A 23984-nucleotide genomic window follows, 5' to 3' on the forward strand; every position below is an offset into this window, starting at 1 on the left:
GTGCATTCATGTCCAATCAGGGGCAAAACGACACACACGCGTTTCTTTGTGTTTTGTTCTTTGTACTTGCACATATAATTATCTTAAGTGTATGAATACACTCGCTTTTTACTTCCTGATAAACATGCATGCTTTCTCCAACACTTTCTCTCACACACATTTTCAGACCCCCTCTCTCCTTAGCTCTACTTGCACACACTTTCTTTCCTAGAAAGACATTTTGAACACTCCAACGGGGTTTTCTTTGGCGCAGGCCTTAAACACAAGTCACCAGAAAGCCATGCTGGCTTAGACCAGCAATAGATCTTCAGCATAACCACAAAATCTAAAAATATAAAAAAGCTGTAAACACATATCAGTCAGTGTCAATTTGTTTAATTGATCTTTAAAAATAGAAGCAACAATTTATCCACAACAATCACAAACTGATTTACAGTAAATTACAAAAGATTATCATTTTGATGGCATATTTTCAATCTTAAAACATGTATTGGCCAACTCTGACTCACCAGCATCAAAGCTGAAAGAAACAAACATAATAACTATGCTGCTGTGAAAAATAAAGCATTTGCATCATTACTGATTGTTTTTTTTTTTTTTTGTCACACTTGAAAGTTTGAAATCATCAAACAAATTTTAATGCCAGAGAAAAATTACCAGAATAAGATAAGATAAAAAAAATCCAAAAGATTTTATTTAAAAGGGATAAAAGCTATGCATATCAACCCACACCTACAACTCATAAATAGAACCTGTCTGACAACATGAAGTAGGATTAAAAAAGCTCGAAATTCAAAATGTGAAAGGCATTGTTGTCTGTCTTCCCACTATCGACAAATAAATACAATATGGAAAGGTGGAAAATGTTCTGAAAAGTGGCTGGATGACCAGAATTACTCTACAAGCTCATCAGAAGATCATCAGAAGATCATAGAAGAGCCCAGCCAATATATAAAGTGAGTGGCTTCAATTACCTGAGTTAAGGTCCTTGTTCATCATTTAACACTAAGAAAATGGTATCAATAGGAAAGTTTGAAGGTGAAATTCACTGCTGATCTTTCAGATCTCATCTGTAAAAACAACATCTTCTTTCCCAAAACATTTAGGAAAATATACTGTGCATTGACTAGACAAAAATAGAACTTTTTGGAGGATGTGCATCCTGTTACATCTGGCATAACAATAACAGCTTCTTAGAAAAGAGCATTATGCAACCAGTAATACCGAGTGGTGGTAAAGTGACTCTGAGGCTGCTTTGCTGCTTCCTGATACGGATGACCAGCGATAAATGATGCAACCATAAATTGTCTGGCCATCAGTTTGTCAATTTGTAACTTTATCTGAACACTATGGTTATGCAGCAGAATGGTAATCTATACCATCCCAATATGTCCAACTCTGAAGACCTCAAAAAAACAATAAGGAAGGTTTGGAGTGGCCAAGTCAAAACCCTCAATTGAATTGAGATCCTGTGCAATTAACTTGAAAAGTAAGTTTATGCTGGAAAACCATCAAATGTTGCTGAAATAAAACAATTCTGCAATGAAATGTTTGAAAAAAAATCCTTGAAAGACTCACTGCCTCTTGTTGCAAATGCATGATGACAGTTGTTACTTCCAGGAGTTACAAAGCCAGTTATTAAGTGTACTTTTCACAATGGACCAGGTATATGGAATTTCTACCTCAATAAATAAAATTATGATGTCAAAACTGCCTTTCCTATTTTTCTCCAATATGGGAATTTTGTTTGATGACTTAAAATGTGTGACAAAAAAGCCAAACAGAAGAAATTGCTAAGAGTGCAAATAGTTTGTTGCAACACAGTAATTTTTGACATACATGACTGTAGCTAACAATAAAAAGAACAACAAATTAAGTAATGAGAGAAACAGTGGCAAATGAAGGCATGCATACTTTTGCAATGCAAAACAGTTTTGCATTTTCATTCAAAGTTAAACATATTGACTCTTTGTGAACAGATAATAAAAATACACATTAAAATATAAAAAAAGAAGACTGAACTGAACATTATGTAAAATAAGATAGGCAGACAAATGGCAAAAAGAGATCTGTTGCTTTTGCCATGTGTTTCAACTGTGTAATTATGTGCACATAACAGAAAATAATGAAAGCACAAAAGCACATTTCTTCCAAAGTGCAAATGACATGTCCTGAAAACCAAAAGCTTCCTACACCAACAAATCTTCTACATGTTTTCACTTTAAATTTAAGGAAAAGTATGTCCAATATTTGGCCACTTTTTACAAAAAGTGTCACACCTCCTTCTCTGTCACTGTGTACAGTGACCTGTTCAAAATGCATAAGGTAAGACATAAGATAATAAAGCAATAAGAGAAAGGTGATACAAAGGGACATTCAAAATGCATGGACCTGAAGTTATAAGAGCATTAGAATAGTAGCTCTACCATACAACTCAAATATAGACCACAGACACTTTATATTAGTGTTCTGAGTCTTTTCTTTAGAGCCCTGAATGAAATAATATTAATTAAGACATTTTTGGCAAAGTGGCAAGCATTTGCAGATTTCTATTTCAACACTAAATAACAACATGTTTGTAAAATAATAATGTTGGTAATAAGGCACTCAATTTTTAACTTTCGCTGATTTAAAAAACATAGCGACATCACGATTTTGAACACTAACATTGCTTCTCCTATATGACAAGGTTATTGAGAAACTAATGTCTTTATGTTAATTCGACCTGAGGCTGAATATTTAAAGCCTGTTGCCCTCCACGGCAAATCTGGGTTGTTTAAAAAAGCTGTTGAAGAACAAAAGGAATGGTGAGATCAGCTTAAGTAAGTGCTTTATAGGTTGCTGTTGCAGTCACGGCACAGAATCTTGTCGCCATCAGGGAAAAAGCCAGCGCCCACAAGTGAGATGGAGCACTGGGAGCAGGTGAAGCATGGCTGATGCCACTGACGATCTTCAAATGAGATGTACTTTCCTCCTCCAAATCCTAGAACAAGAAGTCTGGGTTTAGAGGACTGCTGGCTGATCTTTTAAATAAGTTTAGTTGCACAAATGTACACTTGGTTGTAGTGAAGTCTGAACCAAATAATCATTTTTCTGTTTGAATTGAGAAGATCTAGAATGGGTTCTAATTGTTGTTGTTTGAGCAACTGCTTCACAGTATATGTTAAGCCCTGATGAGAAATGAGGACAAATTGATGGAATCAAAATATAAATATCAGATCTTTTTACTTTTCAACTAAATAAGTAGATAAAAAGTGGGGAGAAGTTTTCGTTAGGGCCATTGAGTCAAACTTTCTTGAAGAACAAACTTTCGCTGTAATTGCAGTAGTAGAAACTCTTAGCCCTAAAACACTAAAACACCCACATTTCTCCATAAAGCCCAGTCAAGGTTTATCAAGGTTTATCTCTTTGAGACTTTCACAATTCATACAAAAAAGTTCTTCTAACCTACAGGACACCAACTGATAAAACTTTGTTAAATATTAAGGGGCTGTTTTTGACTTTCACAAATTGGATAAAGTAAAGTAATTTCATCTTGCCTGTAATTGGTTTGCTGCAGGCCTCACACTTCTTGGCATACAAGCTGCCAAAGCACTTCAGGCAATAGGGGCTGTCATCTCTGGAGGTGAAGTGTTGACCCGCCAACTGCGTCTTACAGTTTGTGCACACAAAACACTCCTTATGCCACGGCTCATCCCGATAGGTCACACCACCTTTAGCCAGGGCCTTAACAGAACAAATGTGGGATCATTTCTCACATGGGTTTCTGAAGCTTAGAATTTTTTCCTCTGCCTTACATAAAGGAAAGCATGTTATACTGTAGATATTTGACAGATTTACAGACCTTTTTACAGCGTGTGCAGCGGGGAGCAAACTTTTCCTCATAGCAGGGCACACAGTAGTGGTCGTCCTTGTCAGGAATGAAGGACTTGGAGCCAATCGGCTGTTCACAGCTGTGACAAATGAAGCAACCCTCGTGCCATGTGGAGCCTGCATACTCCAGTTTTCTTGTACCTGCAAAAATAGAGATCAAGAGGAATAAAATATGACAGGGTGCTCACTTAAAATGGGAAATAAGATACTTGATTGCACAGCAGCATATAAAAATCCTTGTATTTCACATTTTGATTGAATATGAATACTACACACCCATGCTTCTTTTCTACGGCAGCAAGCTTTAAACAAAAAAAAAAAAAAAAGCAATACAGTTTTTCCCTCTGTTACGCAAACCAATTGATCTTCCTGTAAATCCCCTGGATGTTGAGTTTATTATGCTGTGATCCAGTGGTTTATGTGTGGCTGACATTTCCACAGATTGCTTACGTTTCAGTGCTTCAGACTTTCTGTGCTGCTCCCTAATCAAAAACATGAAAATAACCTGGAAAAGTCTTTCCAGATTACAAACTCATGCAGGGCACACTGTGGCTCAAGATGGATAACAAAGCTGTTTGTTGTACATAGGTAAAAGCGAGGACCAGTCTGAAAGTCTAAAATCGAGTTGCACAACAACTGAAAAGTGTTTCTCAGAGGTGCAAAGGAAGAAAATGTTACACTCCTAGATCATTATGTAATTAAACATATTTAGTCATTTGAAAAATAACACATGAAAACCTGTAAATAGTTTCAGATTCCAAAATAAACGAGATGCGTTTTTAGGTGGTAGGGATCAGGGGCGGAGACACAGCCTCTCTTTATCAGAGGATTTGACTCCAGGATGAAAAGAATATCACTGACAATAGGAGCATTTTAGCAGCTAAATCAAATAATCTTGTTAAAAGCTTCTGCTAAAGACAATTTCACAACTTCCTTGTGAGTTTATTTATGCTTTCATATCAGCTGATGGTGTAAATCTGTTTGTTATAGATTTGGGTCCTGGCTGGATATCAACTTGAGAACATTAACATTAAATTAAATGTAAAAAAAAATATGTAGTAAACATACAATTGTGATAGTTAAGTGGTTCCAGCATTTCCTGCATAACTCACTCAGGTAACGCTGAGTGAGTTTGTGACCAACAATTCTGCATACATCTGAATGCTGCAAGAATTAAATAAATAAGTATTTTTGTTTCCATGTATTCAGTGAAATATATGGCACAAATCTGGTGCAAACATAAAGAACAGAGCATGCACAAAATAGTGGCCAAAAAGCAGAGCAAACATCACAGTTTTGTGAGGTATTTGTCTTTTCCTATAAACTTTTCCATCATTGCCGTAAGAGTCTATGTGTGACATAAAATAAAAATAAAAATAATAATAAAATTATTAGCAGTCTTTCTGAATTTGAGCCACTTGAGCTTTTCTACATAAACAGCAGCAGAGATGTTCTGGGCTCTGTAAGGTGTTGTATAGGTGCTGGCTAACTGACTTTATCTCCTGTTGTCATTGTTCTGCTGGTGGCTTCCATACCCAAGGATTCAATTTACTGACAACAAATGATCCAGAGAGATAAACTGTTACATTCATTCTTGGTGGCTGCTTAAATATTTTTTTTCCTGTTCCTTTTTTTTTTTTTTTTTTTTTCTTCCTCTTACTTTGTTTGATCTAATATGTAACAACTTTCATTCATCACTGAACACAGTTAGTTACCTCTCTTGCATGTTCCAAAATCATTTGCCTATTATCATTTACTACATGGTATTTAAGAGGAGGAACAATGAGGCTTTGTACATGAGGGAACATAAAAGTATGTATTGTATAACAAATATTTCCATAAGTTCCCAAATCTTTTTTTATGGATTTATGGGTATTTCTTATTTCAAAAAACAATTTAATCAGATTTGTAAAACACAACAACAAAAATTTCTGTCTATTTTCACCTTCACCTGGCATGACTATCTTGTCACAGGCGACGCATTTGGAGGAGAACTCATTACAGTAGCAGTCGTTGCAGAGCAGCGCATCATCCTGGCTGGTGAAGGGCTCATCTGCCAGCGAGCGGTCGCAGCGGAAACAACGGAAACAATGCTCATGATAATGTCTGTCCTCATAGAAGAGCTCCTAGAAGTGGAAAAGGGAAGAAACAATGAAGAGAGTGGAAATCATTTTTTACAGCTGTAAAATCTCCACACATATTAAGTCTCACTGTCAGTGACTTGGGAATCAAACAGGCCAAATAAGGGAATGACAGGAAGACTTAAAGTAAACAGGCACCCATATTTACAACAGGAGCAAAGAGGAGTTTTAAAGTGAAAACCAGATTTCTGCACAGTGAAACAAGGCAAACCTACAAATAAAATGAAATTCTTGGAGCTTGTTCACAGTTTGTTAGGTTACAACCACAGAATTTAATGTTTTTTTTATTGGGATTTATGCAACAGACCAACACTAATTACGACATAGTTGGGAAGAGGGTTTACAAGAACAAATAAAAATGTAAAAGTTGTGGTAAGAAAATTTGTCTTCATTGACTCTTTACTCCTAAATGTCATCCTTCAGAAGTCTCCTCCCTGCTACCTGCAGTACCTTTCTGCAACTGAAACTCAGTTCAAGTGCAGCTGTTCTGTGAGAGTCTCAGAGACTTATTAGAGAACATTAGTTCGCAAACAGTACCATGAAAACCAACAAACACAACAAGCAGATCAAGGAGAAAGTTGGGAAATAGGTTAAAGCAGTTAAGTAAATAAAAAAAAAAAAAGAAAATTCCCAAATACTCTGAACATCTTAGAGGAGGGTTTAGACTATTTTCTGGAAATGAAGGGATTAAGCTACAGCTGGATCTGAACCCAAACAGACAGGCTGGGCAAGGAAAGCACTTATCAAAATAGTATTCAAGAGGACCATGTTAACTCTGGAGAAGCTGTAGAGATCAATAGCTCAGGTAGGAGACAAGTCAACCACTCAATAAATAAAATTTTTATCAAAGAGTGGGCAAGAAAAAAGCAATTATTTATAGAAGTACATAAGAACTCCTGTTTGCAGTTTTTGAAGCCATATAAGCAACAGCAAATACATTTACAAATGAGTTTTTTCATACATCCTTTCTCTTGAGCAATTTTCTTCATGTACAATTTGGAGTTGGAGCCCTTACCCTTGCATCATGGCCAATTAGCTCTTTGCATTCGTCGCAAGTGTTTGAAAACAGACTGTCGTAACAGGGGATGCAGTACGGGTTGTCATCAGATTGGATGTACTTGCGGCCATACAGGGATTCTTTGCAGTTATCGCAGTCGAATCGGTCAGCCATTGTAGTTTTCTGAAAACCTGCAACCCAAAAAGAGGAAGGTCAGCACAACAGTGTTTAAAAAAAACTAATGAAAGAAAAAGAGTAAATAAATCAGAAAGATGCAGAGATGAGGATGAGAAAATGTGGAAGTAATGGAGTGAGAGTCACAGCATCAGCAGTAGCAGATGTTATAACAACAATAATTGGCTGTTCTCAGCTTGGATGAAACCCTGACCAAAAATGGAACCTAATGAAAATAAAGAGTAAATATCCTGTTGCTAAAACTACAGAAAGGACAAAAAGCTTTTGCAGTCTTATCTTGCATTAGACACACAACACATAAGACACACCTATGAATATATATAAAGTATTTATGTGTTTACCTGTCTTTGTAAATTAGGCTTTGAATGACACGATTAGGTAAGAATCTCTCGCTCGATACTTCATGTGGTTTTCCATATCTATGCCTGAAGGGAAGCACACATAAACCCGACTACTTGATTCAGTAGAGTACTTGATTAGTTATAGCCCTAATATAAATACCAAGATCCCTGAACAAATAGCTCCTTTTCAGAATAAAGGTAAAACTACATAATTCCCATAGATTTAGGGGGTGCATGATCTACCATCCTTGTTGGCCCCATGACCATGACTGAGCACACAACAAAGTCACAGAATAACATTATGAGAGTATTACGGCAACAATATCAGGTTGCCTAAACGTTACGACATGGCTGGAGGGCAGCCCGGTGATAAGTGATCCGGTCCTCTGGCAGAGCACACGGCTGGATATCCATTCCCACCACCCAGGAATAATAATCAACACTGATATAGCAATCAATCAAACTTCAAACCAGACTCGTGCTGCCCATCTTACACAATCAAGTGTAATACACACACAAAAGCGCACAAGGGGGATGTAAACACACTCCCACACAAAAACACAGTGACATAGGAGAAAAGGAAAAAGAACAAAACGAGACAAATTGCACACAATCCATCATCAAACAGAGAATCAAGTTTGTGTACGAGCCTTCTGCAAGACAAAGGCTCCTAATGAGTCGGGGTGAGAGAGTCATGATCCAACAGAGTTTACCTGCTCTCAACCCCTATGTGAAGCCCTTTGACAGGCTTTTTGCTGTAGAATGACACATCTATCCCTAAGGCACTTTCACCCCTTTCAGTGACCTTAAAACATTAATTATGAAGTCTAAACTCACGACAGCCCTGCAGCCCAGTGTTTATAGCACCGTAGCTCACATTACTACAGCAACATCTCTAAGTGTACTCAGAGACTTGGCTAAATACATCACAAATATCTAATCACTCATGTTACAATATCCATCTGGAGGTTATGGCTAAATATCTGAGAGAGCAGCTGTGGTTGGTCTGTGAAATGCAACATTAAGGCAATGAACTTGTCTGCATGTGTTCAACATCCGCTGAATTTCACAAGTCCATCCATCCCTAAATTCCAGCAATGTTGCAACCATAAGTCTACATCAAGATTACGAAGAGATTAGATCAAGAAGGTATATTCCTAAAAAGGAGAACTCGAATCATGTTGTAATCAGCAGTGCCAGGTGAAAAAGGTACAGAATGTGCTGTCTGCGCCTGCCGGGTGAGTGAACGAGATGAGGCATGACTTACAACGACACAAAAGCAACACTAATTTCCAAAGTAAATTGTACTGCTAAGATATTTATTGCCTCTAAATGCGCATGTATAATTTACGTATCAGCACGCTAGAAATGCTGCAAGAGTGAGTTCAGAAACTACTAAGTCAAGACAATTTTACATCCTGGCACATGCTACTTGAAATACAGTACTGTGAAGAATAATTCTTCGTCTTACAGATGTATTCTGTGTTTTCTTTTTGGCCACACCAAAATCAGTTTTATCAGATTATAAAACTGATTTTAGACAGTAATAGTTTTCAAAAAAAAATTTGAATTTCTTAAACCATTATTCAAAATATTGTGTTCGTATATGAAAATATAGTGCTCCCGTGTTCCTTGTTAAATCCTGAATTAACTGTGATTAACCACATTTTTGTAGTTTAATTGGACAAGCAGTACCCATGTCTGACTACTGTCTGACTAGCACCTGTACAACTAAGAAACCAGCTAAAAAGACGATGTTTCATAACATGAATTAAGTCATGAGCAACAAAGCATGTTTCGACTTCTGTCTGTTACATCATATCTAACATTAAACAGCATTTTAGTAAAATAAAACACAGTACTGGCAGTCAAATAGCTTGGTGGTATGTCATCCTGTGGGAATGCTTCAGAACTGAAAGATTTGTTCATGAAAAAAACTAACTTTGCTTGTAAAAAATCCTGATTAATGATGTCTATTCTGCTGGATTTTTATAATGAGGAGTGATTATGTATCGGCACATAATCACATTTTATAGCACAATCACGTAACATTGTCACTGTCAGTTGTTATGAAAGTGTTGTATATATCAAACTTAACTTGACTTTGCATCATAGCCATAGCTGATTTCATGAAATCAGCCTGTGACTCTTTAAGAACCTCCAATCTTCTCCAGCTCTCTCCCTTCATCATGTTATCACAGCAATGCTTCTTCCTGACATCCACTGATGCAAATTGGTCTTCAGAGTTCAACAGACATGCATTTCTATCACGTTTGCTTGTTGCTGCTGCTGCTAGTCTGGTGGAGCTGTGTGGGTGAAGGGGTGCTCTGTTGAAAACTTGGCCGAGAATTCCAAGAGTAACGTGAACAACTACTTTTTACCATTGCAATTATTTGCTAGCAGTTGGTGGTACAACTACTTTCGAGGGTTAGGCAGACTTTCATTGCATGAGGCCAACCTAATGTGAAAGATTTTTATCCCCCAAATAATCTAATGATAACTCCAAAAACCATTTGTAATGTAATGTCTTTGATTTAAAACGTTGTGTGATGATCAAAAGCATTAAAAGGTAACAAAAATATGTAAAAGTGGTAGAAATCAGCAAGGGGCAAATACCAATAGGACAAAAAATTACAGTTTCCCTTCAAACTTTGCGTTCTCAGAAAAAATTAAATAAAATCTGAGGGAGCTCTAGTGATTTGGTACACCAATTAAGACTGAACAACTGTGAAAAAGACTAGAAAGCCTAAAAAACACATATTACCCCATAAAGAAGAGTGAATGCTTGTTTTTCCTTGCAGTTTCGTCTGCAGATTTGCTTCCAGTATCAGTGTTTGACAAGCCAAAGTAAGGCCTGTAATGAACTTCCGATGACACGGTCTCACAGAGAGGGGCATGACGTCAACCCCCTGACCCCAGGGGTGATGGACAAAGACGTGAGTGCATGCACATGTTGCTGACCCGAAAGAGAAGAGAGAAAAGGTTCCAGACGTGAGGCTGTGTTTCTCACAGCGCTGTTTACAGTCTCTACTCTGGTTGTTCCCAGCAGAGGTCCATCTCCTTTATTTCCAGTGCTCACAGACGAAGAACTTACTAATAATCCTCCAAAATACCAGAGCTATGACTGATTTTAGGCCCCTGGGAAACTTGTGGGCTTTTTCAAGGAAATCATTATTGTACCAACACAGAACAAAGAATCACGTTTATTGTCTTGAGCTATTTTTGGTATTTTTCAACCTTCCTAAGATTATACAATGGTACGCATTATTACAGTCAGTCTGTGTTAGTATTGCAGATGATTTTAGTACCTTTCAAGGGCCTCACATATATATTTTTTACCTTTTTAGGAAAAATTCCTACTTTTTTCTGAAATCCCATCACAAAGCAAATTATGTATTACAAATAAATAACTATTCAGACATAGAGATTCAAGACATTACAGAATACAGGTAAAATGCAATATGGTTACTACCAGTCCCAGATGTTTACTATAACAGAGGACAACTAATGTAACTTTTCATATTCTCATAGAGAACTGCAGTTATTGTACTTAAAAGGACAAAAATGTGCATTTAGAAGCATGAATAATAAACATGAATGTATCTAGTACGGTGTTTCTATTGAGGGTTAAATTACTCTTAAACTATTTCACATCTTGCTATTAGGTTGGCATTGTTAAGAAAGGTGTTTCACATAGGGCTGAGCAATACAACAATAAACAAAGAAAAAAAAAACTGAAAATTATAAAAAAAACAAAAAAACAATGATGAACGAAAGACAATTTTTTAGCCTATCATTGCTGGTGGAGCCACCATTAAAAGATGGAGAAGAGATTACAGCCAGTAATGTAAACTTCAGTTGCATTATTTTATGTGCATTTGTACATAAAAATATTGGTAATTGAAAAAGTGTAACATTGTACACTTTTGTGTTACATTTCAAATGATAGATTTTATCATTGCATTCATATCTGCAGTCAATATGCCAGATTTAAGTCAATGTAACACAAGGTACTTACGCTTAAAAGTTTCCTGTCTTTTTATAAAAAGAAAAACATAATTTCCTGTTGCTTGACAGAATTTCCTAATTCTGTCAAGCAACAGAATTATTTAAAATTATTTTTTAGCAAATCAAACATTTTAATCTAAGTACACAGGCAAAAAATGTTGCATATTTAGGCATATGTGAACTTGCACAAATATCACTTACAAGCAGCCTGCTGGATTCTTAGCTTGTTGTGTGGATATGAGATAAGGCAAGAATGTGAAGGCTGCACTCTGCTAGTCATCACAATACTCCCTGATTGGCAGAAAAAGGTTATATTCGGGACAACTGAGACACCACAGAACAGATTGATGCTTCCAAACCAACATCAAAGCTGTTCCAGAGAAGCAGTCATGGACAGCTACTGGAGAGTTAGCATGCACCAAGTTCAGTTCTTTCCCACAGGCCAGAAATCCCCAGCTCAAACTTTGCTTACTAGCTGCCTAATTCTAAATGACAAGCCTTAGAAGCTTGATAGAAATAAGACTCCCAGCTTCCCATTTTTCTGCCATCCACTCGTGGAAAATAAGGCTAGACAAAGCTTGACATCCATTCTTATGACCATAGTCACAGAAAGAGCTCATCCTACCTCAGTCAGCTTATGTCTCAGTGTGATAGTAGATGTGCTGATCTGTTACATGTGCACAACTTTTCTGCCTAACCATCCTGACGAAAACAGAAATACTCCTGCGGTGATGAGTTGCTTCTCGTCCCATGATGACGTCATTCACAATTAACTCAATTATACAAACATCCTCCAAAGAAGTCGCCATAAATATTACTTTCAAACTTTTTCTACATTTCAATTCAGCCTGTCATGAAGATTAATATATTCAATGACAGGTATTCACATTAATTATTTATACATGACATTTGGGAAACTAAGTGGTTTATTATAAATGACCTTTTTATTATGAAACAGTCTGATGATGGATGTTTTTATTCAACCATCTGGATTTATTTTAAGGTTTGTGTAATATGTAGCTACAGTACTGAAAAGTAGAATTTTCCGTCCTATATTAAGCTGTCTGGTAATGATTTTACTCTGAATTGGGAGTCATCTCTTGGATTATAGGTATCAAACCTGTAGGCATTGGCATCAAGCCATACAGCTGCCCACTGCTCCAGACGTCTCTGTCTGATATGTGATTTCAAAGATCAGCACAAAAGTTTGTAATAAAGTAGTTTGATGTTTTACAAAGCCAACCAGAGTGGATAGGCACAAGGTTAACTGCTGATATTGTTGGGATTGCATTTTATAGGCCTATTATGACTGAGGGGCTGTTTAGTTAAAGTGGATACTTCAGCATGTGTGGATTTTACTGTGCTCAGTAACATTTAATGTACTTCCAAAGTAGCAGCTAAAAAGGGCACTTGATCGCTTTTGCCTGGACGGATCTTCTGGCAACAAATCGACTCAGGCACCAGTGGAAGAAGTGTGTTGCAACACTATGCCTGGTTTTTTTTGTTTGTTTTTTTTTTAAATTAATCCAGAAAAGGTGGCGGTCAAGGAGAAGATTGAACCTTGGGTAGGATCAATAACTTATAAAAACTGAAATCTCAAAGGGGCAGTATTATGTATTTTCCAGGCACATGGTACTATTTTGTAGGACTATCAAGTAACTGTTACCTTTAGTTATTATAGAAATACTGCCTATATCAAACATAAGAAAAATTTGATTAATAATTTTACACATTGAATTTGGACTCTCACTTTAAGAAACTCCTATTCTTCCCAATACTTTCCCTTCAGGACGCCATCACAACAATGGCATTCCATTTTGCTGTTTACAACCGGTCTTAGAAGTATTGGACTGAGAAGTAATGTGTACGATAAGCTCAGCAGGCACCCATTTCGAACAGGTGTTTGTTAATTGTTGTTGCTGCTAGTCTGAAGGAGCTGAGTGGGGAGATTCGTGGATTCTGCATGAAAGAATAGAAGCAACACTCTAGGTATATTTTCAATGAGGGAATAAATGTTATTAATTCCCTCAAAAACTCAAAAAGTTTGATTTTACACATTACTACCCTTTAGAGAAAAAAAAAACTTTGGGACATCATCACATTGTATCTATTCAGTTTTCTGGACATGTTTTTACATCTTAAGTTGACCTCCTTGCTTCAAAGTGAGGTAAAATAAAGCCTCAGAAACAAGAAAACCCCCTGACAGAGATGTAGTGAAATAGATTTTCCACCTCATGACCATGAAATAATTTTATTTTGCTGAGTATAGACAAAAGCTAAAGTGTGTGACAAATACTCCCAAATGGTTCAGAAAGAGAAAATTACAACACAGCATCAGAAGGATTCATTTGATGTTTTTCAGCACATTATATACTTAAGAATCAGACAAAACTAACCACAGCAACTAACTGTTGTCTACTTGGTTTATAAAAAAAAAATAACATAAAAACGTTAGGATTTTCCAGGTCACAGAAACGCAAATCAGAGCTGGATTCAGAAAATGTGTTTGTGTGTTTTTTTTTTTGTCTTTTTTTAACAAATTACCTAATTACTTCAATGTTTTGTGTTCTGGTTTTACTAGATCAGATAAATGTAGAGAAATAATCAAAATGACACACTGAGGCAATGAATCTTATCACAGGAAGAGAGGAAATTGCTCATGAAGGGGATCTACATACAGACTCATTTTATAAACACACAGTCTTGTTTAAACAGTCTTCTGATGGCTGGTTCTGGAAATACAAATGATTAAACACTGAATCAACCTGAATGCCATTTGTTTAATTGGAAGTTATTGTCTCAAAATACATCTTGGTTTTATCTGACCAAAGCACACAATTTCAGGTTCAAAAGAGTACAATAAAATGTTCATTCTTTCTGTGTCATGTCAGCATCATTTCCTATTAAAGCAAGAAAATATGAAGAACTGATTAGAATTTCTTAGGCACTCACAAATCAACTGTTTTTTTTCTCCCCAGAATAAATTAATGTACTGACATTAAAAGCTGTATTTCTTTAAACATAAATAGAGTTGAAAAATCTTTTTGCATTAAAAGATTTATTTATGCTAAAACACATTTTTAACAGCAGTGCTAACCTAAAGCTTTTAAACAATCTCCAGTCCTCCAAGTTTATACTATTAGTTTGGAATTGAGCCACTGTTAAAATAGGGCTGCTAAATATTGGGATTAACTATGAATGTTGTCATAATTGTTCTATCTCCTTCTTGGATAAATAATAACCAGGTCTGCCAACAGCATATTACCAGGATGATAAAGGTTTGTAAGAACATTAGTGACTGAGAATAAGCAGACTGAGGTTAATCCAGGCACACCTGAGATCCTGAGCTGGGTCAGACTTGACGACAAGGTACATGCTGCAGGACCAGACACTGGAACACAAACCTGTTATTGTCCCTGAGCTCTTAAACACCACCTGGTGTTGAGTGGGAGGTGACAAAGGGTTCAAGTCAAAGCCAGCATCATAAACAAAAGGGAAAAAATGACTACCTGTAGCAGAAAATGACACTTTGCTCTTTGTAATTTATTCCCTCTTTGGCAACATTTAATAACTATGCTATTGAGCAGATATGGCTTGATATTAGCCTGTACTGTATTGTACAGTGCCCGCTATGGGGTTAGAGAAAAGCTATTTGTAGGCTAAAATATTATAACCTCATTTATCAAATGGACTAGATCTGCAAAAGATAAACAAAGGTCTGGTAGATAAAGTGCTGACATTTATTTAGCTAAAGTTAAAACGCAAATTTGTCATACTGCGACAGCTGTTTGGCAAGTTTAGACTCAAGGATCTGCTAAAGAAAATAACAGCATGTGCAATGCTCACCCCAGCATGCAGTGCTGTGAAAACATATTTATCCCCTCGCAAATGTCTTGCTTAACTTTTGTGACACTATTAAAAGTTTCAGATCATCTGACCAATTTAATTTTTTGACAAATTAAGCAGCATAAATACAATCAGAAAAAGTACCACACCCAGTTCTGCATGAAAATATATTCAACCCCCTTGTTAAGTCATAAATTAACAACTATCTGACCAATAGTATCAGGAAACAACTTGAAAAGAACTTGTCTAACAACATGAAGCAGGATGAAGACCTTTAAAAGTAAAACATACATAAGAAAATCAAGAACATTGGAGAATCAGTCTCCAAGGCTTGGAACAGGGGTGAACCACTCCAAGAGAGGTACAATCAAATTTGTTCCAATAATGTGCCAAAGGCTTGTCCATCTAAGGCACTGTGGTACTCGACGACTTGCAACAATGGAACCATGAACTCTGCTTTCTATTATAAAATCTTAATGGAAAATGTCCAGCCTCAGTTTGCGGCCTTTAGTTTAAGTGCAATTTGCTTATGCAGCAAGGAAAGTTAACTTGAATTATACCAGTAAATTTATGTCTTAATGTCTCAAAAAACCAACAACAGAAGTTTTGAAGTGGCAAAATCAAAACCCTGACTTAAATACAATTGCGATGCTATGGGACAACTTTAAAGTTCATGCTCCATAAAACATTGCCTTTACTAAATTAAAACAATACAGTGAGACAGACTCATTGCCAGGAGGGGATAACCAGTTATTAGGTTAAATGAGTAATTGCTTTTTGCATACAACCAAGGTGTTTGGGTAGCTTTTTCTTTTTTCAAATGAAGTAAGCATGTGAAAACTGCTTTTTGCAATTACTCAACATATGTTGGTATAGGATTAAGTTATTTTGATGTGGAGAAAAAAAAATCAGAGGTAAGTTGTTATGGGGGAAAATACTTTTTCAGAGCATTGCAGTTCAACTAGAAAATGTGACTGACTTGCTAATGTCATCTTTTTCTTTCCAAAAGCTTGTTCCACAATACTCTGCCAAACAATAACATTGCAATTACTGCAAACCATGCAGTACTGACCCAACCACCCTAAGAGGAAGTTTGAAACTGAAATGACTGTATTTATTTCTATATCATCATGACTAGAGGACATTTTTAGCCTACGTTTGTCTTTCTTTTGGAAAAAAAAATATTGCCATACATTAGTGCTTGACATCTGGTTTGCATTGACGAAACTATGCAGTTAACTCCTGTGTGCCAGTGGAGTGTCACTGCTTTCAAAATCCACGGAAGAGTGTCCTTTTTTTCCTCCTTTTTCTGTGCTGGAATTTCCTAAAAAATTGTTCAAATGACAGAAAGAAACTGGCAAAAAGCTCATCTTCACAGAACAAATGTCAGGAAAAAAAAGCTCATAAAACTATTTCTCAGTCTGAGATTATTTGTCAGTTTTATTTGACTGATCTAAATCAGTCATTAAAATTAACCCATTAATTTTAAGTGACTTGTTGTCAATTTCATTTTATCTTCACATCCTCCTTGTCATCCTAACCTTTTTTTTCCAAAGGTGAGGGAATCCTTTTGAAATTTGAAGCCATACCTTTTAACTGGAGCACCATTTCCCTTTTTACACCATGCAGTATTTTGCTCAAGAGTATTGTTTTAAAACCTCAATGAACATTTTACTGAAAGCCCACACAAGAGACAGTCTCAGATGAGAGTCAAGTGAAAAGTATGCTAAGTGAGGTCAGAATCCTTCCACTGGCATGCTGGCTGATTTAGTAACTAGTTTGTAAGCCCCCAGAGAGGATGTTGTGCTCATAAGACCACCCCCCATTCTGATGCAATACCTTCAGTGACAAAACAGGAAAAAAGATTTTTCTTCTTTCTAACTGCTTTTGCTTTACTGCCAGGCAAACTCAGCAAATATATCACTAAGTCAATTGTTCCAACTTATAAAGCTCAGTTCTCTAAACTGTCTGATCCCACAAAAAATTAGGGGCCAATTTGGAAAACTCCCTCTATTTACACATTCTTGGATTTGAGGCACGTGCCTTTGACGGACTGCTGTGGGATTTTAAGACCACAAGAATCTGAAGACATAAGAGTTGGAGAATGCTTTGACCTTGTTGTTAATGGCTATGAGAAGATAATAATATTTGCCATAAAAGCTACTTTAATTTTGCATTATGGTGTTTACACCATTCTTAAAGTATTGATTTATTCAATTTGACGGAGATGGGAATCAGCCAGTAAGCAGTTCTGATCAGTAATCAGCAGGTCAAGTACTTTTTAAACACATCAGCCAACAGCATGTGGTTTTGCCTACTTTTTAAGAAAAAATAATTTTTTTGTGTGTTTAGCTTTTTGGAAATATAATATACTTTATCTACCTGAAAATGCAACCATTTAGAATTGATGTAGAATTGCAAGTTGGTACAATACTACTTGATATCACAGTTGGATCCTTCTTTAGAGTCCAGTGAAAGAGATCATCATTACTTATTTTATTTAATTATGGACATAAAATTGTTCCTTATGCTTCCAAGACATTTATCTGAATGTTGCTGAATCAACACAAACTGGCAGGGCATTAAGAAAGCAATGAAAGATTTCACAGACTGCAAAGTCAGAAATGAAAGAGCTGCAAAAGCTGCAAGCAGTCATTTATAACACAATCAGACTTATAACTCATGGCGACAGACATCAGGTCATAAGAGTTAAGCCTAAACCAAAAATCTTATTTTTTCAATGTAAACAAACATCTCATCATCCCCTGCCATAAATACTAAGAGTGTTATGAGCAGCATGTAGATGTACTATATAACTGTTATTAATATTGTTACACTGCAAGAAAAATCCACATTTTAACCATACTTAAAGCCAGATATTTCGATACAATGACTAAAAAGACATACGCATTTTTTCTCACTGTCTGTCTAAATCAAACTAAACTTATTTTTTAGGTTAGTTAGAATTACTTAAACTATTTCTATTTGCTAAATTCCACGGAAATCAGCAAGAATATTTTTTAGACATTTTTTGTAACTTTTTACAAATTTATAAGTTTACATACATTTGGTCAGTATCAATTATTTTTTAGTTAATTGGGGGTACACCGGTGCCTGATTTTAAGGGCACAGCTTGGACACACTGCTTTCTTTTTGAACACAATTGGAAAGTCAAAAGAAATCAGCCAAGATATCAGGAAGGTAACTGTGCAACTGCACAAGTCTGGTTCATCTTTGTGAACAATTTCCACATGCTTGAAGGTGCTGCATTCATCTGTTCAAACAATTACTTGCAAGTACAGACATGATGGGAATGTCCAACAATCATACCGCTCAGGCAGGAGACGGGTTCTGTATGTCATAGATGAACAGGTTTGGTCCAAAATGCCCAGAACAAACGCCAAAGATATTGTGAAGATGCTGGCTGAAGCTGAAAAGATAGTGTCATCATTCACAATCTAACTCTCCTATACCCACATGAGCTTTTATTTCAAAAGAAACATAAAAAGCCAGATTGTCGTTTGAAAATGCACACAGGTACAAAGACCTTCATTTTTGTAGATATGTCCTGATCTGATGATTGGTCTTCCAAATTGACTAACCATAGAGACTATGTGGTTAAAAAGTGGCTTATGGACAATAAAGTCAATGTTTTGGAGTAACTATCACAAAATCCTCATCTCATTCCCATAGAGAAGTTGTGGGTGAATCTGAAAAGGCAGCCTATCTAACAAATCTGACTGTGTTACACATGCTCTGTCAGAAGGAATGGACCAGAACTCCATAAAACTACTACAAAGCCACTTATGGAAGAAAATACAAAAGGTTTGACCCAATACATATAGTTTAGGAAACAATTATCCCTGATGCTAACTGATAAGTGAACTTCTGAAAAAATAAATAAAATTTCTAAAAAATATCCTCACCAAGTTTTCTGGCATTTAGCAAAGATAAATAATCTGGTTAAATCTAACAAGAGAACTCTGGTCTGATTGAACTTCAAATAGTTGCATTAAATCATGTGATGCGTATGGTTCAATTCTATCTATCAATATCTTTCTAAGTCACAGGATTCAGCTTTGTCCACCACAGTCTATAAATCAAGAGGAACTGACTGAATAAACATAACACTGTTTAAATTTGGGGAGACCTGGGATGACCAATTCATAAGTCATTTCCAGTTTAGTAGTCAAACTTTCCTTTCTCTGACTTGTCTCTATGGATACAAGTAAACAGTGGCTACATTGCTGAGGACTATAAAGCTTTGGCAGTGGCATTCAGTCACACTTTATGCTGCATGGTCTTAACTTAAGTTCATAACCCTGAGGTTTTATTGAGAGCATGGTAGAAATGAGAAATACAATCATTTATGTTGTAGGAATACATATCTGAAAAAAATGACTTCAATACATTTCAATACATTTTAATAAGCTGAAGAATATACATTTATTGACAATATGGCAAAACATATTTAAAAAAAAAAAACTAATAAAACACAGAACAAATTGAAGACCTCATGTGTAATTGAAGGTTTACCTCAAAATATCCTTCAGAGCTGTTTCCTGTCATGAAAAACATTGTGTCTTCTTCCTTTACACTGCTCTTATGCTAACAAAAAAGAAAAAAAAGACAGCTTCATTTTTCTTTGGCCAATGACCCGGTCCACCCGCACAGGGCTGATAGTAATGTCCAAGACGCTATGAATTCACACTGTGCTTCTTCCTGTTACCCCAAACAGAGCTGTCTCTGGAACTCCTCAAAAAGACTGCTGAACATATACATACTAGCACACAGTTACAATAAAAAACAGCCTTGTTATGTCTAAACACAGACATTGTCCTGCACAAGAACCAAGACTGGGTGACATGGACACACCTGCAGGCTCTGCAAGTTGCCAAACACATCCAAGGCGATGCAATGAATTTAGACTCAAGAGCTGGTATTTACTACTGTTATATCAAACATCTTTGTCTTCAACATCACATAAAGAGAGGTTAAGTCATATTGTGATTCACTCACCCCCTTTAATTCAGTCACAATATGATTATGCATTAAAGTTAGAGATTCACAAACAAAAGAAGCAGGTTGTGGCTGGAATCCGCCTCTTTAGACTGAAAATGCTTGACCAATGATTTTTGACTAGTCATTAGTGACTAGGACCTCTAATGCTTTCGAGGGATTTGGTGGGTCAGTCAAAGACTCAAAAACGTTGTATTGCCAATTGGTGAACTTGTAGACACTGTCAATATGTGAACCTCTCTGTTTGAGGTGTGCAGCTGGAATATTTCCTTTTGAAAAGCTAGATAGTACAAAATCTGTAACCTCTGGATACATCACAAAACGTTTGGCATGCCCCAAACCTGTAGTACATATATAAGTCTGGGTAGAAGGTAGACAAAAATAGGGAACAGTATTTTGTGTTATTAAAAAAAAAATCTGATTCCCTGATTGCACTGACCTTCAAATATATTATTGATAAATGAGTGACACCCACACTGGAGATTGGAGCTGCACATTTTTGTGTGGTGGAAAGCAAATGCACATTAATGATTAACTAAACCTCCAGCTGTTTGGTACACTGGTAAAGATTAATGAGCAAAAAAAGGTTTATTCTCTGTCACTTAGCTGGAAGCTGAATGTCCAGGCACAGATGTGTGTAGACGAAGACTTTGAAAAATGACTCACCAAGTCATTTTTGAGCTCACTTTAGAGTTATCCATAAATCATACTGCCATGAGTGCAGACTACCGGCAACATTTGAGCACATCTACCTCACTCTTTTCTGTTGTTCTGTTGTTTTATTAAACCTTCAGCAAAACAAAATCTGTTGTGTTTTGAAGTTTTGGATCAATAAATTGGGCCTTGAATGAACGCTTATGTAGGAAGCTTTTATTGTTCATGAATATTGAAAAGAATGTCATGTTAAATCCAAAATAGCCCTACTGTGAAGAGTGAGGTGACATTGTTATGCCACTTTAAAAATGATCATTGTTATAAAAAACCAAAACATTTTTATTAACATTAACAGCTGAGTCTTAAGAAGCCCTTCAAGTTCAAAATTATTGCAGTTACTTTCTTGACTTTGTAGAAAGAGAGCTGTAATCCTTCAGACCCTTATCTGCGTGTCACACACCAGGATCTCTTTATCATGCACTCATGCAAAACACCATTCATCTTCCCCCACCTAATTCATTACAAGTGATAAAATGCAAAGTCCTATCTGCTTATGTTAAATGGAGAGACAAAGAAAGAACAGGTGCTTTGGTAAATACTGATAGCATGGTTGAATTACCCTGCTTCGCAGTGCAGACCAGTCAACATCTTCCAATCTATCAACAACAAATCTTTACCGACCTTATTTCAATTTTATCCTGCTCTTTTTCCTATTCAGGGGGAATACTGGCTTCCATGGTTATAAGGAAAGCAAAGAACCCAAAACAGACGTAAACAAAAACACTAGCATGCAGAAACCACAAAACTCTTGTTGTGGCTCTGCAGACTCTTTGTCATTTAGGTCAATTTTAAATATGATTCACATTTGAGTAAATTAATAAGATATTTAAGTATTTCTACAATCTCTGGACTGGAAGGATCCAAGGGTAGAAATCTATCGAAAACAAATCACATATGTGGTCTATTACCAATAAATTCAAGGCAAGATGCGCCCAGCAGTCATGTATCAGATCTTATACTGCAACACATTTACTTCATTCTTTTTCATCAATCATTAAACATTAAACAGTTTCGTCTCACCAGGGTTGAAACAGCAAGCAATGGGATGAGGAAGGGGATTAAGGGGGCCAAATACTTCAAGAGTGAAGTCATGGTGCTTGTGTCATTGGCCCTCTGCAGTGCTTTGCTCACCGTCTGGCCTGCATTTTACCCATTGATCTAATTTCCATTGCCAACAGTGAATGTTGCTCTTTTTGAAGCAGAGTGTTTAGGCCCATTAAAGTCGCAGACAGACAGAATTGCAAACGTATGGTGGACCTAAGGACAAGCAGAGAAGAAACAACTAGGAGATATCTGTCAGGCTTATGAGAAGTCCAACGTAAAAAGGAATCTGCCATTTTTGGAGGACTTCATTGGACAGGAAAATGCACAACTCTGTGTGTACTTGAAAAATACATCAAGACATGTGCAGTCAAAATAATGAGTGTATACACCATGTTCCAAATTATTAAATTTATAGATGATATTGTGTGCCAGGGTTCTTTGAATCACTATAATTAATTTCAGAGAGCTGGATTGATTATTTTGTCTGGTCAGCTCATTTAAAGGAAATCTCCTTAAGAAGGATGTTCCACATTATTAAGCAGGCCACAGGTTTCAAGCAATATGGAAAAATGAAAGGATCTCTCTGATGAAATCCATTACAATCACATATGTGGTCTATTATCAATAAATTCAAGGCAAGATGTGACCAGCAGTCATGCATCAGAAAAAGCAACATTCACTGTTGACAATGGAAATTATATTTTGCTGACGAAAATCATCAGACAGTGTAGTGTCGTATAACAAGGTTTGAAAACATTAGATATTTAACAAAAACTGAAGCATTATTGTACTGTGATATGCTTTTATTGTACAGATAAAGGCATAATGAGGAAGGTTTCTGTTAGACATATTCATCAGATTAAGAGAACATCTGTTAAAATGCCCTTACAAAGCAGCAAACAGTTATTTGAAGCTGCTGATGCCTCTGGAACCTCAAGGTGGAGGATCCTCCAAAGGCTTGCGGTGCATGAACCTGCCATTCGGCTACCCCTAACCAGTGCTCACAAGCAGAAATGGTCACAGTGGGCCCAGCCGTAAATGAAGATTAATTTTCTAACAGACTTGTTAACTGATGACTGCTGTGCAACCCTGGATGGACCAGATGAACACAGTAGTGGATTGGTGGTGGATGGCCACCACATTCCAAAACAGCTGTAATGTCAGCAAGGAGGTGGTGGAGTCATTTTCTTGGCCGATATCATGGGGAGAACTGGTCAGTCCCTTCGTAAAAATGACCTCAGCAAAGTATATGGACTTTCTGACTGATCACTTTCTTTCATGTTTCAAAAAGAAGAGCCGTACCTTCAGTTTCAAAATCATCTTCATGCATGACAATGCACCATCTCTCTCTCTCTCTCTCTCTCTTCTCACCCACCGCGGGTGGTTCTTATCCTCTGAGCTCGGGTCCTCTACCAGAGGCCTGGGAGCTTGAGGGTCCTGCGCAGTATCTTGGCTGTGCCAAGGACTGCACATTTCTGGACTGAGATGTCTGATGTTGTTCCTGGGATCTGTTGTAGCCACTGCTCCAGTTTGGGGGTTACTGCCCCGAGGGCCCCGATGACCACAGGCACCACTGTGGTCTTCACCTTCCAGGCCCTCTCCAGTTCTTCCCTGAGGCCCTGGTATTTCTCCAGTTTCTCGTGCTCCTTTTTCCTGATGTTGCAATCACTTGGTATTGCTACATCTACCACAACGGCTTTCCTCTGATGTTTATCCACTACGACAATGTCTGGTTGGTTCGCCATTACCATTTTGTCTGTCTGGATCTGGAAGTCCCACAGGATCTTAGCTCTGGCGTTCTCCACC

At 36.9% G+C, this 23984-nt stretch overlaps 1 protein-coding gene across 2 annotated transcripts in view; it reads right to left on the reverse strand.

Annotated features, from left to right (window-relative positions):
• Nucleotides 1-359: 359 nt before the first annotated feature.
• fhl3a (four and a half LIM domains 3a) overlaps nt 360-23984 on the reverse strand; it is a 35089-nt gene continuing 11464 nt past the window's right edge. The window contains exons 2-6 of one of the 2 annotated variants that reach the window (XM_055046996.1): nt 7030-7202; nt 5825-5999; nt 3845-4014; nt 3540-3726; nt 360-2983 (exon numbers count right to left, since the gene is read on the reverse strand). In XM_055046996.1, coding sequence (XP_054902971.1) covers nt 2832-2983; nt 3540-3726; nt 3845-4014; nt 5825-5999; nt 7030-7185 — 840 coding nt within the window. In that variant the 5' untranslated portion in view covers nt 7186-7202 and the 3' untranslated portion in view covers nt 360-2831. Of the gene's footprint in view, nt 2984-3539; nt 3727-3844; nt 4015-5818; nt 6000-7029; nt 7203-23984 lie in introns of both variants that reach the window. The other variant, XM_055046994.1, reaches the window with a different exon arrangement.

Source organism: Poeciliopsis prolifica, unplaced genomic scaffold, assembly GCF_027474105.1.
Source record: "Poeciliopsis prolifica strain line A6 unplaced genomic scaffold, Auburn_PproV2 SCAFFOLD025, whole genome shotgun sequence".
NCBI lineage: Eukaryota > Metazoa > Chordata > Actinopteri > Cyprinodontiformes > Poeciliidae > Poeciliopsis > Poeciliopsis prolifica.